The 23466-nt window shown below is 41.0% G+C and overlaps 1 protein-coding gene across 4 annotated transcripts in view; it reads right to left on the bottom strand.

Annotated features, from left to right (window-relative positions):
• Nucleotides 1-23466, bottom strand: part of COL22A1 (collagen type XXII alpha 1 chain) — a 233084-nt gene that overhangs the window by 143137 nt on the left and 66481 nt on the right. For all 4 annotated transcript variants that reach the window (XM_082043903.1, XM_082043901.1, XM_082043904.1 and 1 more), the window contains 2 exons: nt 21526-21600; nt 4273-4384 (listed from right to left, as the gene is read on the bottom strand). In XM_082043903.1, the coding sequence (XP_081900029.1) occupies nt 4273-4384; nt 21526-21600 (187 nt within the window). The remainder of the gene's footprint in view (nt 1-4272; nt 4385-21525; nt 21601-23466) is intronic.

The following is a 23466-nucleotide window of genomic DNA, read 5'->3' as shown; positions in this document are numbered from 1 at the left end:
ATTTGTCCCATGGCACACAAAATAGCCAGACGTTCCCTTCCTTCATTACAAAACAATAAGTGTGTTGATTGTCACTCTTGTGGCAGAGTTGCCATAGAGAATACAGCTGGCAAGACTGTGGCACTGAAAGACACCAAGAAAGTCTACAGGATGTTTGGCAAAAGAGAGTTGAGTAAGCCACATCAGCCCTCCCAAAAGGGCAGCCTGCCAGGTCTCCATCATTGACATGCCTTAACACAAATTTCATGTCAAAATGGCTTTGTACACTCCTTGTGTCCAAGTTTGTCAGAGAAGAAGATGCATGTCTCATCTTTTAACATCACTGACAGTTTTGGCTGTTTTCCTCCACCCTTTCAGGAAACTTCAGCAAAGTGGCAATGTTGACAGTTGAAAAGGCCTTGCTTTCTGCTCCATCCTCTTGAACAAAAAACACAGACATTTCTACATGAGAGTTCTGCCAGTGGGGACATTTCCCTATGGCTCAGCTCTCCAAACTCTATCATTTCAGCACACATGCCTAGTGCATTTACCTTCACTTACTTCTCACCATCCGACTTTACCATCATAAATGGGTTTAATGAGTTCCCTCTCTGTCCTGCCCTTTAAGATTCTGATTCGCATTTTAGGCACAGACAGCCCTATTGAACTACTCTCCAAAGTAGAGCCCACCACCAAGTCCAACCTCTTACTGAATGAAAAGCAAGCAGAGAAATGGTTCCTTTTAACCCAGTGGTGGTACAAGGTAGTGGAGTTAGAGCTCTGGGGTTCCTTTGCTCTCTTAATTATCCATCATACTTTTTCCATTGTCATATCAACAGCAGCAGGGCACATGCTTTCAATGCTGCCTTTCTCTAATGTCTTTTAAGGTCTGTATATGTAGGTGTGATTGGTTCCAAGTACAAATCAAAGGCAGTGGCTGTAACTGTGGAATCACCGCTTTGCTGAGCAGGGAGGTATAGGAGCATGTGGTTGAAATTACTCCTCTAAGATACCACATTGAGCCTTGGGCCTGAAAACCTACAACCAAATCTGGAAAAGCCAACTGCTGGCCTCTCTGCTAAGAGAGTTTTTCTGGATATGTCTGAGCTGGGAACAGGAGCATCACCATGTGAGCTTAAATTCAGAAAGCATTTTCAGATGCTCAGTGCCCATAGAAATGACTGAGAGTTAGGCACCTAAATATCTTCTTGAGTCTGGCCACATCACACAGAGGCTGAAAAATGGCCCATCAGGTAGATTTAAACTGATAGAAAGCTATAATGACCTATTACCTGTCACACTCAACTGATTTTTAAAGGTGCCAAAGAACTGGCTGCAAGTCCCCAAAAGAGAAAGGCTTCATGCCAAAAGGAAATCTAAAGACACTCTTGTTGCTCTGAAGCTATGGTGAAAGCTGCTTCTGGAGTCCTTGGTTCCTGCATCTTTTACAGAGATGCCTTACTACATAAATAACAAAATTCTGTTTATGAGTTTTCATTTATTTCCTCACTAAAAAGTGATCTCCACCTAGAAACTCAGCTTTACTTAGGAATCCAAGGGCAGGAACTGCTGTCCTCAGAAATGTTTTATTTCCTTCTTTCAGCCAAGGCTGAATTGAACTGATGATCCATATTATGGAGCTTTGCTGGATGCCTGGTACCTACAGGGAGCACTCTGCCAGCTCCTTGGTCTATAATTCTGACAACAGGATGGATTGCAGAAGATGCTGCTATAAAACTCCAAGACAAGAGAATCCCCAAGTGTTGCAGGTTAGTGTAAGAGTTAATTAACCCAGCTACAAGGTTAGGTGAATCACAACTTCTACAAAGAAAACATTATAATAACCAGACAGAAGACTCTTTTAGCCGTTGCCCATTTTCAATATATAGACTCTTTCTTACATGCTTTTGTTTCACATACATCTGTGACAATAAGCATGAGATCCCACATCTGTAATAATAACACAATGAAGAAAAATAGGATTATTATTTCTCATTAAAGACACTGAATGTAACAACAATCACTGAGGTGCCTGCATTTGATGAGGAAGGGAATAATTAATGATTTGGAGAATTTTGATCACTTTTAGAGCAGCTAAAAACTGCTAATATTCAGTTTAACTCCTTGACTATTAGTGGTTGTCATGTCCGAAACAAGGCTGGGGAAAGTCAGTTCATATCCATATGCATCACATCACCAGAGGCTCTTAGAATGACAAGCGCGGGGAAAAAAAGTAAAAGGAAAATAAAAGGCTATAGAAAGATTGTCACAATGCAGAATCAATCCCACCCATACAGCCCTGGCAAATATTTCTTTGGCTTCTCTTTCAGTACTTCAGAAACCTCAATGATGGAATAGATACAACCTCCTTACATAATTCCTTTCTGTGCTTCACTATCCTACATGCTACAAAAAAGGTCTATCCTAAATCTCATTTGCAGTGGTCTAATCTTCCTGAAACAACTTTTTTTTTTTTTTCACAAAGGAATCTGAGCAGACAGAAAGTCATCATAGCTGGATAGTCAGGCTTCACTCTGTCTTTCTGGGAAAAAAACAACAGAAACAACAATAAAGTACTTTGACTCTTAATTTGAAAAAGGAATGCAAATGGACAGCTCTCTGTAATCTGTGTGAACATATTCCAGTGGTTAATTAGATTAATCATTGAAAGCATGCCTTTCTTCCATGCTGGTTTTTGATGTCATTAATGGATACCCACTGACTTTTAGTCTGCCACTACCCTTAGCACCAAAGACCTTTTACACAGCTCCGGTTCTCCAGAGGTTCTTGTAGAGTGCAACAGCCTCATTTGCTAAGCACTTCTTAATTTTACCTAACTACACTGCACTTCTTGAATTTCTCACTGTTAGACTTGTTTCTCAGTTATTTACATTTTCATTCACTCCATTGCTATCTACTGAATTATGGAAACAAGGATTGGCCATAGCATCCCAGCAGTGGTGATTGAGTTGCCTGATGTGGAGATAGTCAGCTCATACTTGACAGTCCTGCTTCTACACCCTAGGATTGCACTAGTCCTATTTGCCACCCAGAGCTCAGATACAGTAGGTCATCATTCCTAGAGTTTCTTAAGTGCAAACTGGACTTCTTCACTTCAAGGTCTTCTTGCTATGAAGTCTTGGTAGTAATGCTTTACAGTGATAAAGCATACTACTACTAGCTGCTACAAGCCGCAGCAATAAGAGGTTCTACCCAGAGACTGCTGCGAGCCAAACAAAATAGGTTTATTCCCTTCCCCACGCACACCAGTTATCTATATGCTACTTATCAAGATCAAGGTGTCTTTAGTTGGCTGTTTTTCTCCCTGAACATGAATTTACTTACCCTGAGACTTGACATCATTTATGGACTTTAAAACAAACAGTTTTCCTTTCAGTACATCATATTTGCACTTTTTTGTTTTGTTTTGTTTTTTAAAAAGACTGTGTGTTTATATGGAGAAAGAGGAAGAGAGGACAAGGGCAAATAAATCCAGGTTGGCTCCAGAATGAAAAAATATTGTGAAATCAAGCAAATGTACATCACAGGACAAACCCAAAGTTGCAGTGAGCTGAGCAAAAGAGCTAAAACAGAATAAAAAAAATAACAACCCTCATCCATAAGAAAGGAAAATAATTACTATTGATTTTTTAAGCTGGAGTTCAAACCAGCACAGAGAAATTTACTGCGAAATTGTTAATGATGACAATTCGATCTATGGCTCATTGTTACTCAGTGAAATTATGCACTTGCTCTTTTCAAGGCTAATGCTAGCGGAACTCAAGTGACAACCCAAGGAGAAACTGCTCTGATAGACTATGACACAACTGGCAGCCTTAGGTCACAAAAGGTTCCAAGGAGTGAATCCGTGTTGACACAGGATTAGAAATTGCTCATTCTTTTAGGAGGCCAAAACCCATATTAGCTAAATGATAACAATATCTACTAGGAACTGGTCTCTTGTGATTAGCAAATATATATCTCAGTGAAACTGCTACCAAATATTCCTTTTAGAAGCTATTTAATAAACTTTAAGTTCTTTTGTGGATTTCTTGATACTGCTCCTCACAATCATCAAGATAGACTGAAAACAGTTTACACTCTGCCAGGATGGGGCCGATAGTTGGTGCATAGAGTGGTATATAAATTCTGTGCCAGCAGAACTGAAAGAGCTGATCAAAGCAGCAGTATATGTGTAGGTACTAGATAACTACTACAAGGTTAACCTGGAGAAACCAAGTAATGTAAAGCAGAGGCTCAGATGAAAATGAAGTGAAAAAACAGGCTACTCACTCAGTTTTCTGAACAACAGGGAAGCTTCCAAGTCGCACATAAGCACTCTGAATTCCATTTTCTTTCATTCCAAAAATCTGTTTCACACTGAATGATTCCATCAGGTCAAATCCTGTCCATAACAGAAGTGTAAATACAAGACATTGATCAGGCAACGGGGCAAATCTTCAGCTGTACTTAGGTATTTATCTTAGCCCACAAACACAGCACTTCAGAAATTAACTTTGCTCTTGCTGGGAAAAGCCAGAACAAAATTCTGACCTGGTCTAATCTGCTTAGACCAAAAACTCAAAATCAAACTTAACTTCAAACTGCGACAAGTCCTGGAGAGATTAAAACAGAGTTCTCCGGAAATCAATACTTACTGTTTGCATTGACACAACATCTCGAAAATGTTGTATAATTCGTTAATCGCTATGCAGAAAAAATGCACAGCTACAGTCCGAAACACTTATTCATAGAACCATAGAACCGTAGAACTGTAGAAACATAGGATGGTTTGGGTTGGAAAGGGTCTTCAAAGATCATCTAACGAAACCCCCCTGCCATGGACAGTGGCATCTTTCACTAGATCAGGTTGCTCAAAGTCCCATCCAACCTGATCTTCAACACTTCCAATGATGAGGCATCCACAGCTTCTCTGGGCAATCTGTTCCAACATCTCACTACCTTCATCATAGACTTCTTATTCCTTATCTCCAGCCTAAATCTACTCTCAGTTTAAAACTGTTGCCCTTTGTCCTGTCACTACAGGCCTTGGTAAAAAGCCTCTCTCCATCTTTTTTATAAGCCCTTTTATATATTTTAAGTCTATGATAAAGTTTCCCCGGATAGCCCAGTACTCCAGGATGAACAACCCCCACTCTCTCAGCCTTTTCAAAGAAGAGCTGTTCCATCCCTCTGATCATTTTTGTGACCCTCCTCTGAATACACTCTATTAGGTCCATGCCTTTATTGAAAACCACTAGTCCAAGACACTTCACTACATAAAATTTTCCCATCATTTTAATATGACAACTCATCATTATCATGAGCTATTGATCTTGACTGCAGGCATTTGTGTAAAGCTTCTGACTTTGTTCTGACAAGGCTTATTAGCTCAAGTGTAAACCACACACGTGGGTCTACACAGCTCCATAGTCAATGTGGTCCCAGGCACAATGAACCCATGTTTTTGTGACATGAAGTCTCTACAGAGCTGGGGTACAACTGCACCATGATCCTGAATGTGTCCGGTTCCTGGAGGTGCAGTAGTATGTGAATACAACCATCCTGCTTTTAGCTCCAAACTGGCTCCACAGGATATGCATCCAAATTAAGAGCTGCTCCCATAACTAGACACACTGTAGAGCTAGAAGCAAAAACACTGCAAAAGTCAGATTCAGATTGAGACTGAGCAGAAAATCTGTTTTTTTCTTTCGCTTAGGTTATTCTAACCTCTTCTTCCTCTCACACTTGCACAATTAAACAAATAAACTCCTGTGGGTGTAATTCCAGCACACAAACCTAGTGATATTGTAGTAGCTTATTTTGATGAATTGATTTTAAACTCTGGCAGTGCTTTTAACTTTGTTCAGTTAGTGAGCTCATAAAACATTTATAAGAGAGATAAACATTTTTGTGTGGTGAACTTAAGCCTTAAGATCCTTGGGTTTCTTAAGTGCCCTCGTGAACCTTTCACTATCCACAGGCTGAAAGCTACTGCATGACTTGAAAACAGCTGCAACAGGAAAAGGCACCCACCAATTATATTATTCTTTAAAATTAAAGGAATAAATACGTGCAAAAAATCCTGTGTGGGCTGGTCCTGAGGAAAATCAAGATGTGACAGCGGAGAACAAATAAAACATCAAGCTTCCATCATGCAGTTTTTCCAAAAGAAATAGCTTTTTCTGAGGAAATATAATCTTAATTGTTTGCAAAGACAGAAATGGTTGCTTGGTTCCAAGCTGAGGCCTTTTCTATTACAGTAACTTTCCTGGCTGTCAACAGCTTTTCCCTCCTGTCCACTCTATTTCCAGCCATTATTGGACATTCAGAAGGGCAAATAAGGCAGTTAAGATGCTCCAGGGCCTCATGGCTCAACCTTATAATCACCTCTGCAACACCTCTAGTGATACAGCCTTCTGACATACTGTAATCAGCCATGATTGCAACTATAAATCGTAGCAAATAGACCCTACCAGAACATGAGAGCTCCCTTCTGGCTATCACATAAAAAACAGTATGGCCCGTCTGTCTAAACCCTCCCACAGCTCATTTCACCATGCAGTACATATCCTTCATCCACGCCAAACACAGAAATGTGAGGGAGGCTGTTTAGTGCTTCTTGTAAGAAGAGAGCATGTTGACTGGCAAGGGAAATTGTTAACAATTCACAGAGGCAGAGCTGTGAACGGTAAAGGCTGAAATGCTGCCCAAGTGACATTGTAATGTCAAGTCACCGGAGTTCTCAAGTGGTGGAGTATTGCTCATCTCATGGAGCTCACAAAACTCCATTGCTCAAAATACACCAGTGCAAGATACAGTGACAAGAACTCCTTCCTAAGTTTTCCAATCATTAGCTCAGGTCCAAACTCACTCTCATCTTTCTCTGACACCTCAAGCTAACGTTCACATCATGAGGAACTCTGAAGGTGTGCAACTAGCATGCTTTTCCAATGGAACAGGTTAGGAGTCAGATTTAATCAATCTCTTTTTTTTTTTTTTTTCTGAAGTTTGCTAACAATATACAGCTTATTTAGCCTAAATAACACCATGAAACATATGCAAGGTTATTAAAACTATTTTGCAAACAGAACTTGCAGTAATGAATATAAGTCATGCTCATAACTTTGACTGTCTCATTTGCATTCAGGATCGAATGAAGCACACAGGTAAATTATAATAGGATTTTTCTTATTCAGGCTATGGATCACAAAATTGCAAATTTCTTTATATATTTTTAATTAAAGAATGAATGAGAGTTGTTCTTTGAATTTGAAAATGTCATGTAGCTCCACGGGAAAGTTAAGACCTGGATGTGTCAGAGTCCACACTCAAAACCAGCAAATGGTTTTGTTTTAATCACACCATTAATTTGTTCTGTGTCAAACTGAGATATTGCCTCCACTTTCCTTAGAGGGAGCTATGAAGCAAACTAATTCATGTTTACAGAGCACTTCGCAGAGGGTTCATCTGGCTAAATGTCAGCTCGAGAGAGGGTAATAACAGAAACTCTCATTCAGTTAGACAGAGAGAGTCAAATACAGGTGCTTCTAGGAAAAGATTAATCTCATACTAAAACAGATGTCAAAAGTGCATGTTTTCCTCCGTTGACATAAAAAGAGCTTTGGATGCTCAAGTTGCATGCTAAACACACCTAGTAAAGGTCTCAAGCTGGGGAGATAACCCCCACTGTTAGATACTCTTTTGCCAATCAAAGCCCATGAGGTAACGGACACTTCAGTTGCTGAAAGTTTTCAATAGCCTCACAGAAGATGTGGCATCAGGCCATACACTAAGAAAGAAAGAACTGTGCTGAGGATTAGACACATCTCTCCTAATTTTAGCTGTCTGAAAAGGAGACATCTGATGTACACAGGTTGTTTTGGTTCCCTTGTGGGTCAGTGGAGAAATATGGGGGTCTCTAGGAAGGCGACTCATCGCATCTGTCTCAGGCCTGTCTGCAGGCAGGCCAAATCACTATTTCACAGTGTCTAACTCCTTCTGCTCAGCAGAAAGGGAGCACATGCAGACAGACATTTTCAGACTGCTGAAGTTAGGTGAGATATATTCCATATTCCATTCCATATTGATAGGGAATGTTATTCATTTTGTGCACCAACTGAGGCAGAAGTAGAGGAAAAAAAAATAACTAATGACACATAATTTATATTTACACCATCTCATTTACATCCATGAATGAATAAAGGTTGCAATTTTTTAAATTCAGACCAGGAATATCACAGAATCACAGAATCCAGGAATGTCAGGGATTGGAAGGGACCTCAAAAGCTCATCCAGTCCAATCCCCCTGCCAGAGTAGGAACACCCAGATGAGGTTACACAGGAAGGTGTCCAGGTGGGTTTGAATGTCTCCAGAGTAGGAGACTCCACAACCTCCCTGGGCAGCCTGGTCCAGTGTTCTATTACCCTTACTGAGAAGAAGTTTCTTCTCAAATTTAAGTGGAACCTCTTGTGTTCCCATTTGAACCCATTACCCCTTGTCCTACCATTGGATGTCACCGAGAAGAGCGTCCATCCTCGTGACACGCACGCTTTACATATTTGTAAACATTAATAAGGTCACCCCTATCTTCAGTTTGCTCTCCTGACCATTTATTGTAAGTCTCCTTAAACAGATAACATTATATTTCTAAGCAGGAGAAGAAACAAGCAAACCCAAAATATAGTCATTTGAGATGAGAAATCAGTTAAGACAGATTCCTAGGGACTGGAAAGAAGACACCTAGGGAAACTTCCAAATGAACCTGTGTTTTGAAGTAACCTCTAAGATTATTTCAGCTGAAGGACAAGAAAATATATATATTTGTTGTTATTATTATTATTTTTACTTCCTGCGCTTGAAAGCACTTTGGATTGAGTATGTTCCCTTGTTGACCTTAGGACTGGAAGTGAGATTGTAAGTGAGACAGCATGATGCTTTTAATTTAGTCTTGAATGACAATGTTAATTTAAAAAAACAGGCGATGCTGCAATCATTTCTCCAGCTTGAACAAGATTTTTCACCTGGCCCTGTCTGGCTGCTACCTGCAGTGGAAACATCTCACTTAGATCTTTCTGCAAGCATTTAGTCTGTTGTACAGCATTTCTGGGCTGGAGTGACAGTAGAAATGTGAGCTCTACATTGTTTTTCCAACACCAAGGAGGGAACACTCTGTCAGTGCCATAGTGAAAATGAGATCCTACACGTAGTTTCCCATTCCTCTCCACAGTGAAATCGGATGGAATATACCTGCCTGAATGAGCAAGGACAAAACTACTGTTACCCATGTGCTGCACCATGCTTGAGGACAGGATGAAAGGGTGGGACTTTCCTGTTTCTCAGTTGCTTTGATTTAAAAAGAGGTTTTTGTGTACAAGGGCAGGTGTGGTTTCCCAGTCAGCTTATAAACTATTTAATCAGTAATGCCATAAATGTGGTGATTAATAAGATGAATAATGCTCTTTGATCATAAGCCTCCTACTTCATTATAGCTACTAAAACAATATGGGGCCACTGAAACCCTCTAACATGATTACATCTGCTGAAAAACAGCACACTCTAGTCCATTAAAATTAAAATAGTGACCTGAAAGAGAAACTTAGATTCCTAACAGCATACTTGGCTTGAAAAGCAATTTCTTATGCACTGCTCTGCTGATCAAATCAGCCGAATGTCTGTTTACTTGCAAATAATAACTGCCTTACAGGAAGCAGCCCGTTTTTCCAGAATCAGAAAACACACCCAGATCTGCCAGTTACAGGCAAAACTTAGGACTGGACAATGCAACCAGATTCTCTTTTACAGGAAAGATGTCCGTTCTGCACCAAACCACACCCTAAAGCATGACCAAAGGATGATCAAACAGCTTTGTACTTGTCCAGCGCTTCCATGACATCTGTTTCAAGATAATTTTTTCAAGGCCAGACTAACGGGGCCATGGTTGGTTGCCCTGAGTATGGGCTGGATTTCTGCCTGGCTCTATTAAGGATCTGATATGAACAGCAAGGTGGCAGCTAGTGTGCATGTTGAGATTTTCCTGTCTGTCTGGAATACTGCGTCCAGTTCTGGGCTCCCCAGTTTAAGAAGGATAAGGGATTACTGGAGGGAGTCCAGCAGCTGTGAAGATGATGAGGGGTCTGGAGCATCTTTCTTATGAGGAGAGACTGAGAGGGCTGGGGCTATTCAGCTTGGAGGAGCTGAAAGGAGATCTCATAAATGTTTATAAATATCTCAAGGGTGTCAAGAGGATAGACCAGACTCCTTCAGTGGTGCCCAGCAACAGGATGAGGGGCAATGGGCACAGACTGAAGCACAGGAGGTTCCATTCTTTACTTTGAGGTTGCCAGAGCCCTGGACCAGGCTGCACAGAGAGGTTGTGGAGTCTCCTTCTCTGGAGACATTCAAACCTGCCTGGACACATTCCTGTGTGATCTGCTCTGGTGAACCTGATTTAGCAGGTGTGTTGGATTAGATGATCTCCAGGGGTCCCTTCCAGCCCCAGCCATTCTGTGATTCTGTGTCCTATGATCAGGGGAAAAACAAAACAAAACCAAACAAACCAATGACACCATTATATATTAAAACAGCATCCAAATCCAGAAAAACAGAGTAAGTTTTAATAGCCAGAAAACACAGGAGTGCACAGATTTGTCAAGTCTTCTCAAAGTAGGACAGAGCCATTAACTTCCTTAGACTGAAGAAACCTGAGAAAACCCTCTTGCTTTGCATGCCCCAGGAGCCCAAGATAACACTCATAAGGGGCACCACTGGGCTACTTTTAATTGCAAAATTTTCTGGTGAGACAATGGCCTGGAGGGGCAAATGGAAAGCAGGTCAGAAAGGAATCACAAAAGGCACTGGACATCAAGTGCCTCAAGTGATGTGTCCAGGATATATTTATTATGGATGACTTCCAAACACAAGCACTAATATAAAACAAAGCAGCTTTTGCAGGAAATTCTCCATACCCTGTTCTTTCTTAAACTCTCAGCTGAATTATCAGCCTTGTCAACATATTGATAGACTATCACCAATAGCCAAGGTCAGGGAGGTTGTCATCAGCTACTGGTTCTCTGGCACTTCTGAAAATAGCAATCTGTATTGCCTGTGATAAAACAGCATCTGTTACTTTTACTAGAGGGAGGTCAATAGCAATAAACTTTATGGTAGACTAGAGGAGTGTATAAATTCCTAGGAAGGATAGTATCACTTGGGAGTCTTTCAGCAAATACAAGATCTTATCAATTTTCTTGCCTAATGTTTCTGCAGTCTTGAAAGTTAAGCTTTCATGTGTTGCCTGTGGTCACAAGGAAAAGCCTGAATGTTCACTACATCCTGAATATTCCTTTCAGTTCCTCCTATATTATATGCAAGGCTATTAACACTATAAGAAGCCTCTTTTTGTTATTAATACCTGTCTTAGTTACTTTCTGTGCTAATATATACTTTTAAAATATCAGAAAAAAAAATTATCATATATTCTAAACTTAAATAGTGCGTTTAACCAGCAATTAACTACCTGAAGTCAGAGTGTAAATGGGGGTATGATTTTTCTTCTGCCGTGTCTAAACCTTTAGCATCCTTAACTTCCACAATGCTTTAGGCTGAAAACAGCTGTTTCTGAGCAGCCAAGATGTGTCTCAGTCTAGAGCTGGGATAGCAATGTCCAAATCCTGAAAGGGAGACCTAGTCCTTTATTCACCATGTGTTGTTGTTATTATTAAAGCAGACATCATCTGCTACAGCATTTTTGCTGTTCCTGGCATTCCTTCCTCTACAGGAAAGGAAATCTGGTAAGAGTTGACAGAGCACCAGAATAATTACGGATATTTTTAAGTGCTCACTAAAGTCTCCCTCTCCAATGCTCTTCCACCACATTAAAATTACTTACATACATATCAGTATAACACTGCTCCAACCATAGGTTGCTCTTGGCAACAAGAAGCAGCATTTAGGGTGGGGTGAGGTGCACAGTGATGCTACCATCCTTCAGTGTCCTAAACTTTCTGGCCTGCTAGCAGGAGGAAAAAGAAGCCCTTTTCCTCTTCCTTAATGACCAGCTGCTTGTGTTGGTGACCTATCTCTCACTTTGACACTTGGGTCAAAGTTAAAGCCACGAGACACTGGATCTTCACATTGACCCAACATCCTTGTAGGGCACACAGGTGTCACTTGTTTGCTCATGGTAAGGTCAGAGTCCTGCAGCTCGGATAATGTTCAGAACTGTCTCATTGTGAATGATCATAAAAAAGGGTTTGAAAGGAAGTCTTTTGCTGGACATTTTTTTTTAGCTGTCTGTGGTTATTGCAAGAAGTGATTTCCAAAAACTTAAAATGGGTAAGGATTCTGTCTTCTTGCACTGTTTTAGTCCCCTTTAGTTCACCTCTCCAGCAAAGACAGAAAAAAGAAGCAGCTTATTTTTACATGGATAATTCATTCCACATCCAACACTCTCAGCTCAACAGTTTGATTCAGCATCATCAGCCAGTAACGGTTATCTGACTTATTCCCAAAGCATTAAGGACTGCACCTCTGAAGGAACAAACCACAGAGATTTACTGACTGCTGTCCAGCCCTGCATGCAGTACTGTAGTGACTAAAGGGGCCGTACAAGTCATTAAAAAAATTAATTTGCTATATTTTACAAGAAGCTTGCAAGTGAGTTTTGGAACTATGAAACTTTCTTAAGCTTATAGATTAAAGGGCCTCAAGAGTGCTTTAAAGATGTTCCTGCTCCTAACCCATTGCCTTTTCTTGTCATAGATGTTATGGTTGCGACTTAAGGAGCACTTCATGCTGGTCTGACTTTATTCTAACCAGATCCACCAGACTTCAGTGAGGAGAGCAGCTAGGAGCTTATGCTAGTAATGAGGCTCTGTTGAAGCACAAGGAATAGCTCTTACACCAGCATTAAGAAGGTGTAAGCCTACTACCTTCTAAGTGGTACTCATTTTCACCAGGAGCCACATAAGCCTGATGATTGCCTAAAAGGGTAGAATGTAATTTTAGGACTGTATAAATGTAGGAGTAGTTATATGAAAATAAGTTTGACACCCCTGCTTTAGATGGTCTGAGTTTTATAATAATAATAAACCCTATATAGGGATTAGTGCACTATATAGCACTTGGTACCCTTCAGGAAAGATAAAAGGGATATAAAACCAGTAAGAAAATTAGTCCAAAGAGACAGCATGAGGCAGAGAGAGAGACAGGTCAAAACCACAAACAAATAATTGAATACACAGCTATAGTCACCTCACCTGGTGGAAAGGGCTCTTGTAATCTAACCATCTAACCCTCAGCCTGCTGTAAAAACAGGAAATAAATACATGTCTACAGCGGTAGCCTCTGAGGCAGCACCTTTCAACACCTGGGCTCATGTTAATCACACACCGCTTTATTTGATGCATTGTTCTGTTTATCTACATCAGTTGACTCATTCTCTCTTGTCCATTTGCCTCTGTTTTTGGACAGTTGCTAGTGGCATATTGAACAACACTGAAAGCTGGGTTTGAGACTGAACTCTTTGCCTCATTACTGAAGGCTTTTCTGTGTTGAAGTCATTCTCCTTTTTCTCAGTGATGGACATTTGGCTTAGTGCCACAGGCCCTCTTTCAGTTCCTTTCCTGCTCCAGTGATTTACAAGATTAAACAGACGTTCATTATGCCTTTGATGTCCTTGTATGCCAGATAGGTTTGCACCAGCTGAACTTACCAGGACTATTTGTATTAGGTTCTGATTTTAATTAGTTCCTCTATTTTGAAGTTCTCTTTTGAGTTCCTCAAGCCCTTAAGGTGTTCTGTGTTCCTCTGGAAAGCCATAAAATGGCATAACTGCAAACTCATCACTTGGGATAGCAGTGGGGAGGGAAGGACTCTGCATTTCTCTGAATAAAGGTTTTGTTGGTAGCACCCAGGAGGACTCTATGCATATAGCTGAGAAAAATGACAATGGATAAGTGTTTATGAAAGCCGAGTGGCAGGACTGAGGAGTTCAACATAACTAGCAACAATTCTTACTGCTTGCTCATACAATTAATATTATTTTTAGAGTAAGAAAAGCTGTTTAGAGTAAGAAAAGCTTGCTAAGATATAACCTGCTAGGTTCTCCTTGTAATGTCATTTGGGCTATAGGAAAACCCTACCAAGATGTTATTCATGAAAATAAAAATAATCCCATTAATTTTAAGTACAGGCCTAATATAAAAGCAGGTAAGGATTGCTCTCTAAGAGACTGTGGTGATTGCTTTATGCCTGATGATCATCAGATTACACCCACAGGTACGCCAAAACCTGGCCACATTTGTCATCAGAGACCATTCACATCAGACAGACTGATTTAACTGCAAGTGTCAGGAGGACTTTATTAAAATGGTATATGCTCATTCTTCCCATCATATGTGCACAATGGCCAGAAGGTCCTATCCCCATTGTCTTTGTCACTGAAAAATGTGAAAGCAAAGTGACAGTGCTGTGGCACAGCAAACCTTCATTCTTCTGTCTCATGTCCATCCATGTCACAGGTGCATCCAGTCCTGCCTACACAGGTATAACACTGAGGATGGAGAGTGTTTGGTGTCTGCACAAATAACCAGCTTCACCTTTACTGCATGTGTGCAGCCTTTGCTAGTGACCACCGTGTCCATGCACCTACTCTCCAAAGACAGTGATCCGTTTCAAATCTCTGCAGCTATTCATAGACTTCCCACTTGCCTCTCAGGGGCTTCCCAAGGAGACTATGAGAGGTACAAAGTGCAAAGGGAGGGCAAAATGCCCGTCACACAGGCACCACAAAAACACTTTTGTCCCCCGGAGGACATCGGTCTAATGTGCTCATTCTGCAGGTTCAACAGCCTGGACACTCCAATTTCCTCCTGCTACCACGTGTTTTAGTGGGCAAATATAAATAGTCCCAGGGATATTATAATTAGCTGGTGAGTCACCGGCATCTCCGGAATGCGAACCCTGTGCTGCAAACCACAGGACTCTGGCGACATGCTGACAGTTAAACCCAGCCGCTGTAGTCTATAATTGTAGGGTGCTGGTTTTACAACCAGTGCCTCTACTGTAAAATGTTCAGACTTCCTTTATAGAGCTACAGAAAAACACGGAGGTCATAAATATGCTGGAATTTTGCTCATTTGCACATGGAGGTTTCCAAGATGGAGAAGAAAGTTGTTTTCTCAAGGCTGAGTTCAACCTGTGGTACAACCCATAAGGAAATTTCACCTGTTCTTGGTACACACAGCCTTTACGACTAATTAGGAGTTAAAAGTCAGGGCTTTTATGTTCCCTCCTTGCCCCATTAGCACCATTCAGTGTGGGATGTATAATGTGATGTAGTAGTTGGAAGTATCACTCCCTAGGGTTAATTTCTCTTAGCACTTTATGGAAATCTTTTCAGGCCATTCTTTACTTCTGTGGCAGATTGCCCCTGAAAACAGCAGTCGATATCTGTTGCAGAGTGTTAACTCTTCTGGCAGATAATGTTGAGGATTAAAGCTCAGCCCATTTTTAATTCTAGGGATCATCCAGATTTCTGCAAACAAATCCCATGTCCTGCAGGTCTAGATTAAAATACGAACCATTCAAATGTGAAGTTTTAAAACCTTGAAAAGTATAATTCATTTTCAATAAGTTTCGTGTATTGTTTTGGTGCAACATAATGATTCATAAAAATACACAAAGAGCACACCTTCAGGGTACAAAATGTTATCATTGTGTTTTCCTGCCTGGTCATGATTAATAGCAAGCCATGATCCTTTGTTAAATGCTGATGAAACCAAAATGACAGTTCAGCAATATAAGAGGTATTAAGTATTACAACTGAGGTTTTATTTTGAATGCTTCAGGGCAGATGAGTTAAACCCTCCTTTGTCTTCATTTCTCTACTTGATAAAAAACAAGCAAACAAAAAAAAACTACAAAAAACCTACAAAGATGGTACCCACAAGGATGCTTAAGAACTTTGTTTAAACAGTCATTAAGCATTGCTTCAAGATATCAAACTTTCTAGAAGAGAAACAGTGTTTATCCTGGTACTCTAACCAGATTTCTTGCTTTCTTTCAAAATTCTGTGTGTGATTTATAATGCATGCAGCAACATTTATATTCTCAATTTACATGTTATGAACCATTAAGCAGATGCTGCTTCACTTTACTGCCAGAATTTGCATCAGTAGTAAAGCTGCCTATATATTCTTAACTCATGTGATCCTGTTTCACTGTGGTAGCCCTTACTGAATGCTACAGCTAGTGATTTTTTATTAAAATGCTATAAAACCAGAGGCTTACAGAGTACAATCCTCTGCTATGAGAGCACTCATGATTATCCATCGCTGTTAATTTGTCTCCATTACTACTAGTTCACCACTTGTTCCAGTGCTTGATATCTCTGCCAATTTGAAACCTTCTTCTGATGTCTTGAATGTATCTCTTAAACAGTTGATACCCATTTGTTATTGTACTCTTTGTCCTTTAGCTTGAGTGATTCCCCTATCTCCGTTCTGCTATTTCCCTCCTCTATTTGCAGAAATAAATAGTATGCCCCCTTTCCACCTACACACTGCAAGATTAACCAAACACAGTTTTTAAATCTCCTGTTTGAAAATATTGTCTCTGGCTCCTGAATGCAATAGTAGCTCCTCAAGCCTGAATCCATCTTACCTGAGCTAAGGAGGTCTAAGCATACTTTTCCAGATAAGCTGTAACCAAAGCCATGTCCACTCTCATGAATTCTTCCCTATCTCTACGAGACCTATTTTACCCTGTCCAAAATTGTCCTTTGCCTTTTCCCCAGCTGTACAGCACCGTGTACACAAAGTACTGTTATTGATCCATAAGTATCATAACAGGCCTTTTAAACTAATAGTCTCAAGTCAGTCGGAAAAATTACCAGTTTCTTGAGGCCAACCAGTTCCTCCTTCAAGGATATTCCAATCCCAATCTATCTAGTGGTAACTCACAGAGAAGATCAGACCTAAATCTGGATTAGACCTAAAGCTGAGGACTTCCATCACTGTCTGCCCTCTGGTTTGTTATTCTCCCTCCTAGAAACATCATCATTATCTTCCTGCTAACGAGTGTCTAGCTCATATTACAACTTTCATTAATCAATATACTTTTTCACTGCGGCAATGATTTTCAATACAGTACCCAACAAATGCTTGCTGAAGTCCAGATACATGAGATTTGCTTAGTTCTCTTTGTCTAAAGAAAAAAAGAAGCAAACAAACAAAAGGCAAAAGAACAACAACAAAAAATATTTAGCTTTTTTTCTTACCTCTACTAGAGTAACCCAAGTCATATTCACTTAACTCCAGACACAGGCTTAAAGGTAGCAGGTCATGCTGTAACTCGTATGCAGGTAGCATATACAAGAAAGGGCTGGCATTGGTTATGTTCTGTGTAAAGGAATTGCCTGTGACATCCGCTGGTGTATTTCACAGAATAAAAATATAAGAAAAAGAATCCCCAGAAAGACTTTTGTCCCTCTTACTTTCAGTTCTGATGTTGTGTCCCTGTCTGAGAAAGGGAAGAGGTGTTTAATCTGAGAAGCCTTTTAATACTGTAGTCCCTGTCCCCAAAATGAAATTTACTGCAAATTGGACTTTACAGGGCTGCACTTTGCATCTGTCTAGAAACAAGCTTGTACAAGATGTACCCATGAAGTTCTGTGTTAGGAGCCTGCTGGGCAAGGATCACTTTTGGTTGTCATTAGGCTTCCAGTGGAGCACAAAATACAGGTGTTAGCTTAAAATCGTTGAACGTATAAGGACCTGGGTAGCAGAGGAACAGCCCCCCCCAGTGCTGTCACTGGTAAATCCGCAAAAATTCCAGAGCTGAACGGCTCTGACAAGTGTGAGGGAGCAGGAGGCAGGCGGCTTCTCAAAACTGAAATGCAGTCCTCTTCAGGACAGAATGGAAAAGCCTTTCAGCAACAACTAACAGCAAAACACATGCTTTTGGATGAGGAAACACAGCATACTAAGCCAACAGAAATTTTCCAGTTACTTTAACTGGAAGAGGGCAATGATTTTTCTGTTGGATTTGTATTCAGGGTCCCATAGTCTTCAAAAAGTGCTATAGGGTATGTAAGGAGTACCTAAGGAGTATAACAGCATTTTAGTCCTATAATGACCCATCTCCAGCAGCATAATGTTCTTGAGCAAACCCAGAATTTCCATTCAACTTTTACCAGAGAAGAGACAAATATTTTCCTAATCAACAAGAACAGGAAAAGAAAGAAATCATTGTCACACCATGTAAGACTAGTCAGGGGCCTTCTATAAATCCTCTTATATTGGTGAAGAAGGACAAGGCACACCACTTCAATCAAAGGTGCTAAATACGAAGCCCATCTACAAGAAGAGATGGAACGAGGATCTGGGGAACTACAGACCTGTCAGTCTAACCCCTGTGTCAGGGAATGTCATGGAGCAGATCATCCTGAGTGACATCACATGACATATACAAGAAAACTAAGTGATCTGGCCCAGTCAACATGGGTTTATGAAAAGCAAGTCCTGTTTGACCAACCTGATCTCCTTCTACAACAAGGTGACCCACCTAGTAGAAGAGGGAAAGGCGGTGGATGTTGTGTATTTTGACTTCAGTAAGGCCTTCGACAACATTTCCCACAGCATTCTCCTGAAGAAGCTGCAGCTCATGGCCTGGATGGTTGTTCTCTGTGATGGATAAAGAACTGGCTGGAGGGCCGGGCTCAAAGAGCCAAACAGAGCCAAATCCAGTTGGTGGCCAGTCATGAGTGGTGTTCCCCAGGGCTCAGTATTGAGGCCAGTTCCGTTTAATCTCTATATCAATGATCTGGATGAGGGGATTGAGTGCACCCTTAGTAAGTTTGCAGATGACACCAAGCTGGGTGGGCATGTTGATCTGCTGGAGGGTAGAAAAGCTCTACAGGGGGATCTGGACCAGCTGGATCATTGGGCTGAGGCCAGTTGTCTGAGGTTCAACAAGGCCAAGTGCCAGGTCCAGCACTTGGGTCACAACAACCCGAGGCAGCACTGCAGGCTCGGGGAAGTGTGTCTGGAAAGCTGCATGGCAGAGAGGGATCTGGGACTGTTGACTGACAGTGGCTGAACATGAGCCAGCAGTGTGCCCAGGTGGCCAAAAAGGCCAACAGCATCCTGGCTTGTATCAGAAATAGTCTGGCCAACAGGACTAGAAAAGTGATTGTGCCACTGTACTCAGCACCAGTGAGGCCTCACCTTGAATCCTGTGTTCATTTTGGGGCCCCTCATCATAAGGACATTGAAATACTAGAGAGAGTGAAGTTGAGGGTGACGAAGCTGGTGAGAGACCTGGAGCACAAGTCTGATGAGGAGCAGTTGAGGGAACTGGGGCTGTTTAGCCTGGAGAAAAGGAGGCTGAGGGGAGACCTTATTGCTGAAAGGAGGTTGTAGCATGGAGGGGGTTGGTCTCTTCTCCCAAGTAGCAAGTGATAGGACAAGAGGAAATGGTCTCAAGTTGTGCCAGGGGAGGTTCAGATTGGATATTAGGAAAAACTTCTTCACAGAAAGGGTTGTCAGGCACTGAAACAGGCTGCCCAGGGCAGTGGTGGAGTCACCATCCCTGGAGGGGTTTAATAGGTGTATAGATGATGTCCTTAGGGACATGGTTTAGTGCTAGACTTAGGTTAATGGTTGGACTTGATGATCCTGAGGATATCTTCCAACGAAAATGATTCTATGATTCTAAATAATAGAAAATATTGTTATTTAGTCTCTGCATGGAATGGTGAATGTTTAGACCTTACAGTGAACAGAGGTTCCCTGGGTCAGACATATGCTATCCGTTTAACCAGGGTAAAGATTTGTTGCAATAAAGGAAATTCCGATTAGGTACTGGGAAGAAAAAAACAATCAGTGTGATAGTGACCAAACTGGAACAGGTACTCAGAGGACTTGTGGAAAGCACATCTTTGAAGGTACTCAAAACTCAACTGTACAAGGCCCAGAACAACCTATTTTAATTTCAAAGTGGACCTGCCTTTGAAGTAGGCCTTGCTTTAAGTACACAGTTAGACCAGTTGTTTTCCATAGGTCCCTTCCAACCTGGAATATTCTACAGATCTAAGACTGCAAAGACATTTTTGAAGTTAAAATGCTGAATATTGATTTTCTGTCTAGGAGGGAAGTGGGATTTGAAGTTAAAAGGAAAAATAAGTCAAAAACTTAAGATGAGTGCTAAAGTATATACATATATAAATATGTATTTGCATATATCTACACCTCACTCTTCTCAAAACTTTTGCACCAGGCCTGAAGTGTGATGTTTGTGCTTTACACTGCTCAACAGAATATATATTTTGAAGTCAGATAAAATAATAGAGACAATTAATTAACACAGGACTTAAAATTCTACTCAGATAAACACAGATGAGACATAGACAGCCATTTGCAACATCTTCTAGAAAGGATCACAGGTTGTCATCTAAGGAGGGACACAATCTTCCTATTGATTTTGAGCCGTAGGTTCCCCTGCAAATAGTTTCATTCAGAATCAGTAGGGCTATTTGCTGAATACAGCCCAGTGATGGGAGGACTGTCAGAACAGGTTGATGAAAATGGGTGTTTGGTGATTACAAGTTTGGGTCTAATGACCAGAAAATATGTTGCCACCCAGCATTATTACAAGCTTAGTTGTAATCAGACGGCAGCCAAAATAAGCTGTGCAGTTGGAACTGATATTTTGTGCAGGCAGTGAAAATCCCCCAATGGAAAAAAAAAACACCAAAACTCTGAGCAAGTAGCAGAGCTGTCAAACCTTGACCGTTTCTACTCATAATTGAGGTGCAGAAGAGCCTCCAGCCTCCCACTGCAGTGACTTGTGTTCTTGGGTCAGTCACAGATATTCCCAGTACATCCTTGATGGGCAGGTTTTCTCTGCCAACATCTCAAACAATCTCGGGGGGCTAGAAAAGAGGTGTAGCCCACTCACATATCTGACAGATTAAGTCCTTCAGCTGGCGGCAAAGATACATTAGAACTCACAGAAAAGCAGAAGTATTATCAGACTGAGTTTCCTCTTGATTTTTCACCAGCGTTTCAGAAAAGATGGTTCTTCTTGGTACTTCTTACATTTTCTTTTTTCTTTTCTTTTTTTTTTTTTTTTCAAATATACACATATATAAGCACTTATTCAATGGTAATTACCATTGTCCTTGGAGGTCCCACAGCAATCACAGATTAAATAAAAGGAAATCAAAACTGACCGAATGTGGAGTGGTTAAAAAAAAAAAAAAAGTCATTTCCAAGCCTTATTGCATTCCTCTATCTACCACACTAAGCTCTATTGGCTTTTTAATTTGCTGTCATATCAAAAGAAAGCTCATGATTAATTTGCTATCAACTGTCAACAGATAACTTTTTTTGAGCCCTGCAGTTTCTAATGTACTTTCTTACCACTGAATATGTGTTGGATTAAGAAAATGCCAACTAGGTGTAGTGAACCAGAACATCATACTAGAAAAGTACAGTTATACTATTTCAGTTCCCAGATATACAACAGAAATGTCTTTTTACCTGGAATCTCATCAGTCCCTCCATTTGTGTGTTTGAATCGATCTCCTTCCACGTGGACATTTGGACACAGAACGTCTGGAAAGCAGAAGAACCGGTATAAAATTATCACAGGTAAACACATCATTTTGGATGCTACAGTACTAATAAAAACAGGTCTCTTGGGTTTTGTCCAACATTTGCACAGGATCTCACAGCAATAACTCTGGTTACTTCTCTATGCATGCCTTAAACACCCTTCCCCTACCCTATCCCCTAATCACAAGCTGGGCAAGGGACCCAATACACTGTGTCTAGTTTTGAACCACTTTTTGCTGCCTGGCCAGGCAAGAAACAAAACAGAACAGATGGTTTGAGCCTTTCCCTTAGCTAGGACATCACTCTGGGTATTTCACTAGTCTGTAAATCTACACAAAAGACATAAAAACTTAAGAAAATTGAAAATACGATTCCACTCCCAGATTTGTTGGAATTTCTGAAGGCCCAGCTGACATAGATTTGTCACCTAAACTTTTCAGAAAGGGCAGCTCCTACTCAGAAAAACCTCAAACCAGAAGTGTTAAGACAGGAAAGGGAATCCAGAGCATAGAACAATGAAGTGACTTTAGTCACACCAAGGTCCCATCCCAGACCAGTGTCAGACACAAAAGGTGAAGTCCACTCTCCTGTCTCATACTGTATTACATGTGATTCTCCTGTTAACACTCCTCCAGGACCATGACTATTTCTGTGTCTGCTCCTTGAGTCTGTTCAAGCAGAAAGCAGCGTTAAATATCACTAAAACTTTGAAGAATATTCACCCCTACACACAGGTTTCAAAAAAAGTCATTAAAATACCCAGCCTTGTCAGCTGTTTCTCATGCTCCCAATTAGTGTCAACACAATCACAGGTAAATGCTTTTCTGCAAAGAACTGTCTACTTATCCACTTCTTTCCTGCCATATCTCTGAAATAACATTTATTCATGTTTTGTTTTCCCAGATTGATAAGTAATTGCATACTTGTTAACAACGGGGACAGGTAGTTCAAGGAATCCATTTAATGAGAATATAAAAATGAGCCCCTGACTTTTTGCCACTTGCACAGCCTCAAATTTATGTCCTTTATTTGATTTAAAGAACAGTCAGGTGAAGATAGCCAAGAAGAACACATGCAAATACCCATATCCTCTGCATTTGCAATACTTATCTTGACATCTTCTTTGCTTTCATCTTTATTGCTAAGACCAGCCCTGAGGAATCCCACTGAGGAATCCCAGACCTTGGAGGTAAGAGAGAAAGTCTGGAAGAAGCAAGACTTTCCTTTGGTTGAGGAGGATCAGGTTAGAGATCAATTAGGTAAACTGGACATCCACAAATCCAGGGGACTCAATGGGATGCACCCACGTGTGCTGAAAGAGCTGGCAGATGTTATTGCTCAGCCACTCTCCATCCTCTTTGAAAGGTCCTAGAGAACAGGAGAGGAGCCTGAGGACTGGAATAAAGCCAATGACACTCAAGTCTTCAAAAAGAGCAAGAAGGACAACCCAGGAAATGATAGGCCAATCAGCCTCACCTCCATCCCTGGAAAGTGCAGGAAAAAAAGGTTATCAGGAGTAGTCAACATGGATTCACCAAGGGGAAATAATGTTTGACCAACCTGATAGCCTTCTGTGATTATATGACTGGCTGGGTAGATGAGGAAGACCAGTGGATGTTGTCTACCTTGACTTCAGCAAGGCTTTTGACACTGTCTCTCACAACATCCTCATCGATAAGCTCAGAAAGTGTGGGCTGGATGAGTACACAGTGAGATGGATTGAGAACTGGCTGGATGGCAGAGCTCAGAGGGTTGTGATCAATAGTATAGAGTCTGTTTGGAGGCCTGTAGTTAGTGTGGTTCCTCAGGGGTCAGTATGGGGTCCAGTCTTGTTTAACCTACACATCAGTGACCTGGATGAAGAGA

Source organism: Streptopelia decaocto (assembly GCF_964273445.1).
Source record: "Streptopelia decaocto genome assembly, chromosome: 2".
Lineage (NCBI taxonomy): Eukaryota > Metazoa > Chordata > Aves > Columbiformes > Columbidae > Streptopelia > Streptopelia decaocto.
Note: the sequence above shows the minus strand (reverse complement) of the source record. Positions and strands in the feature narration are given on the sequence as shown.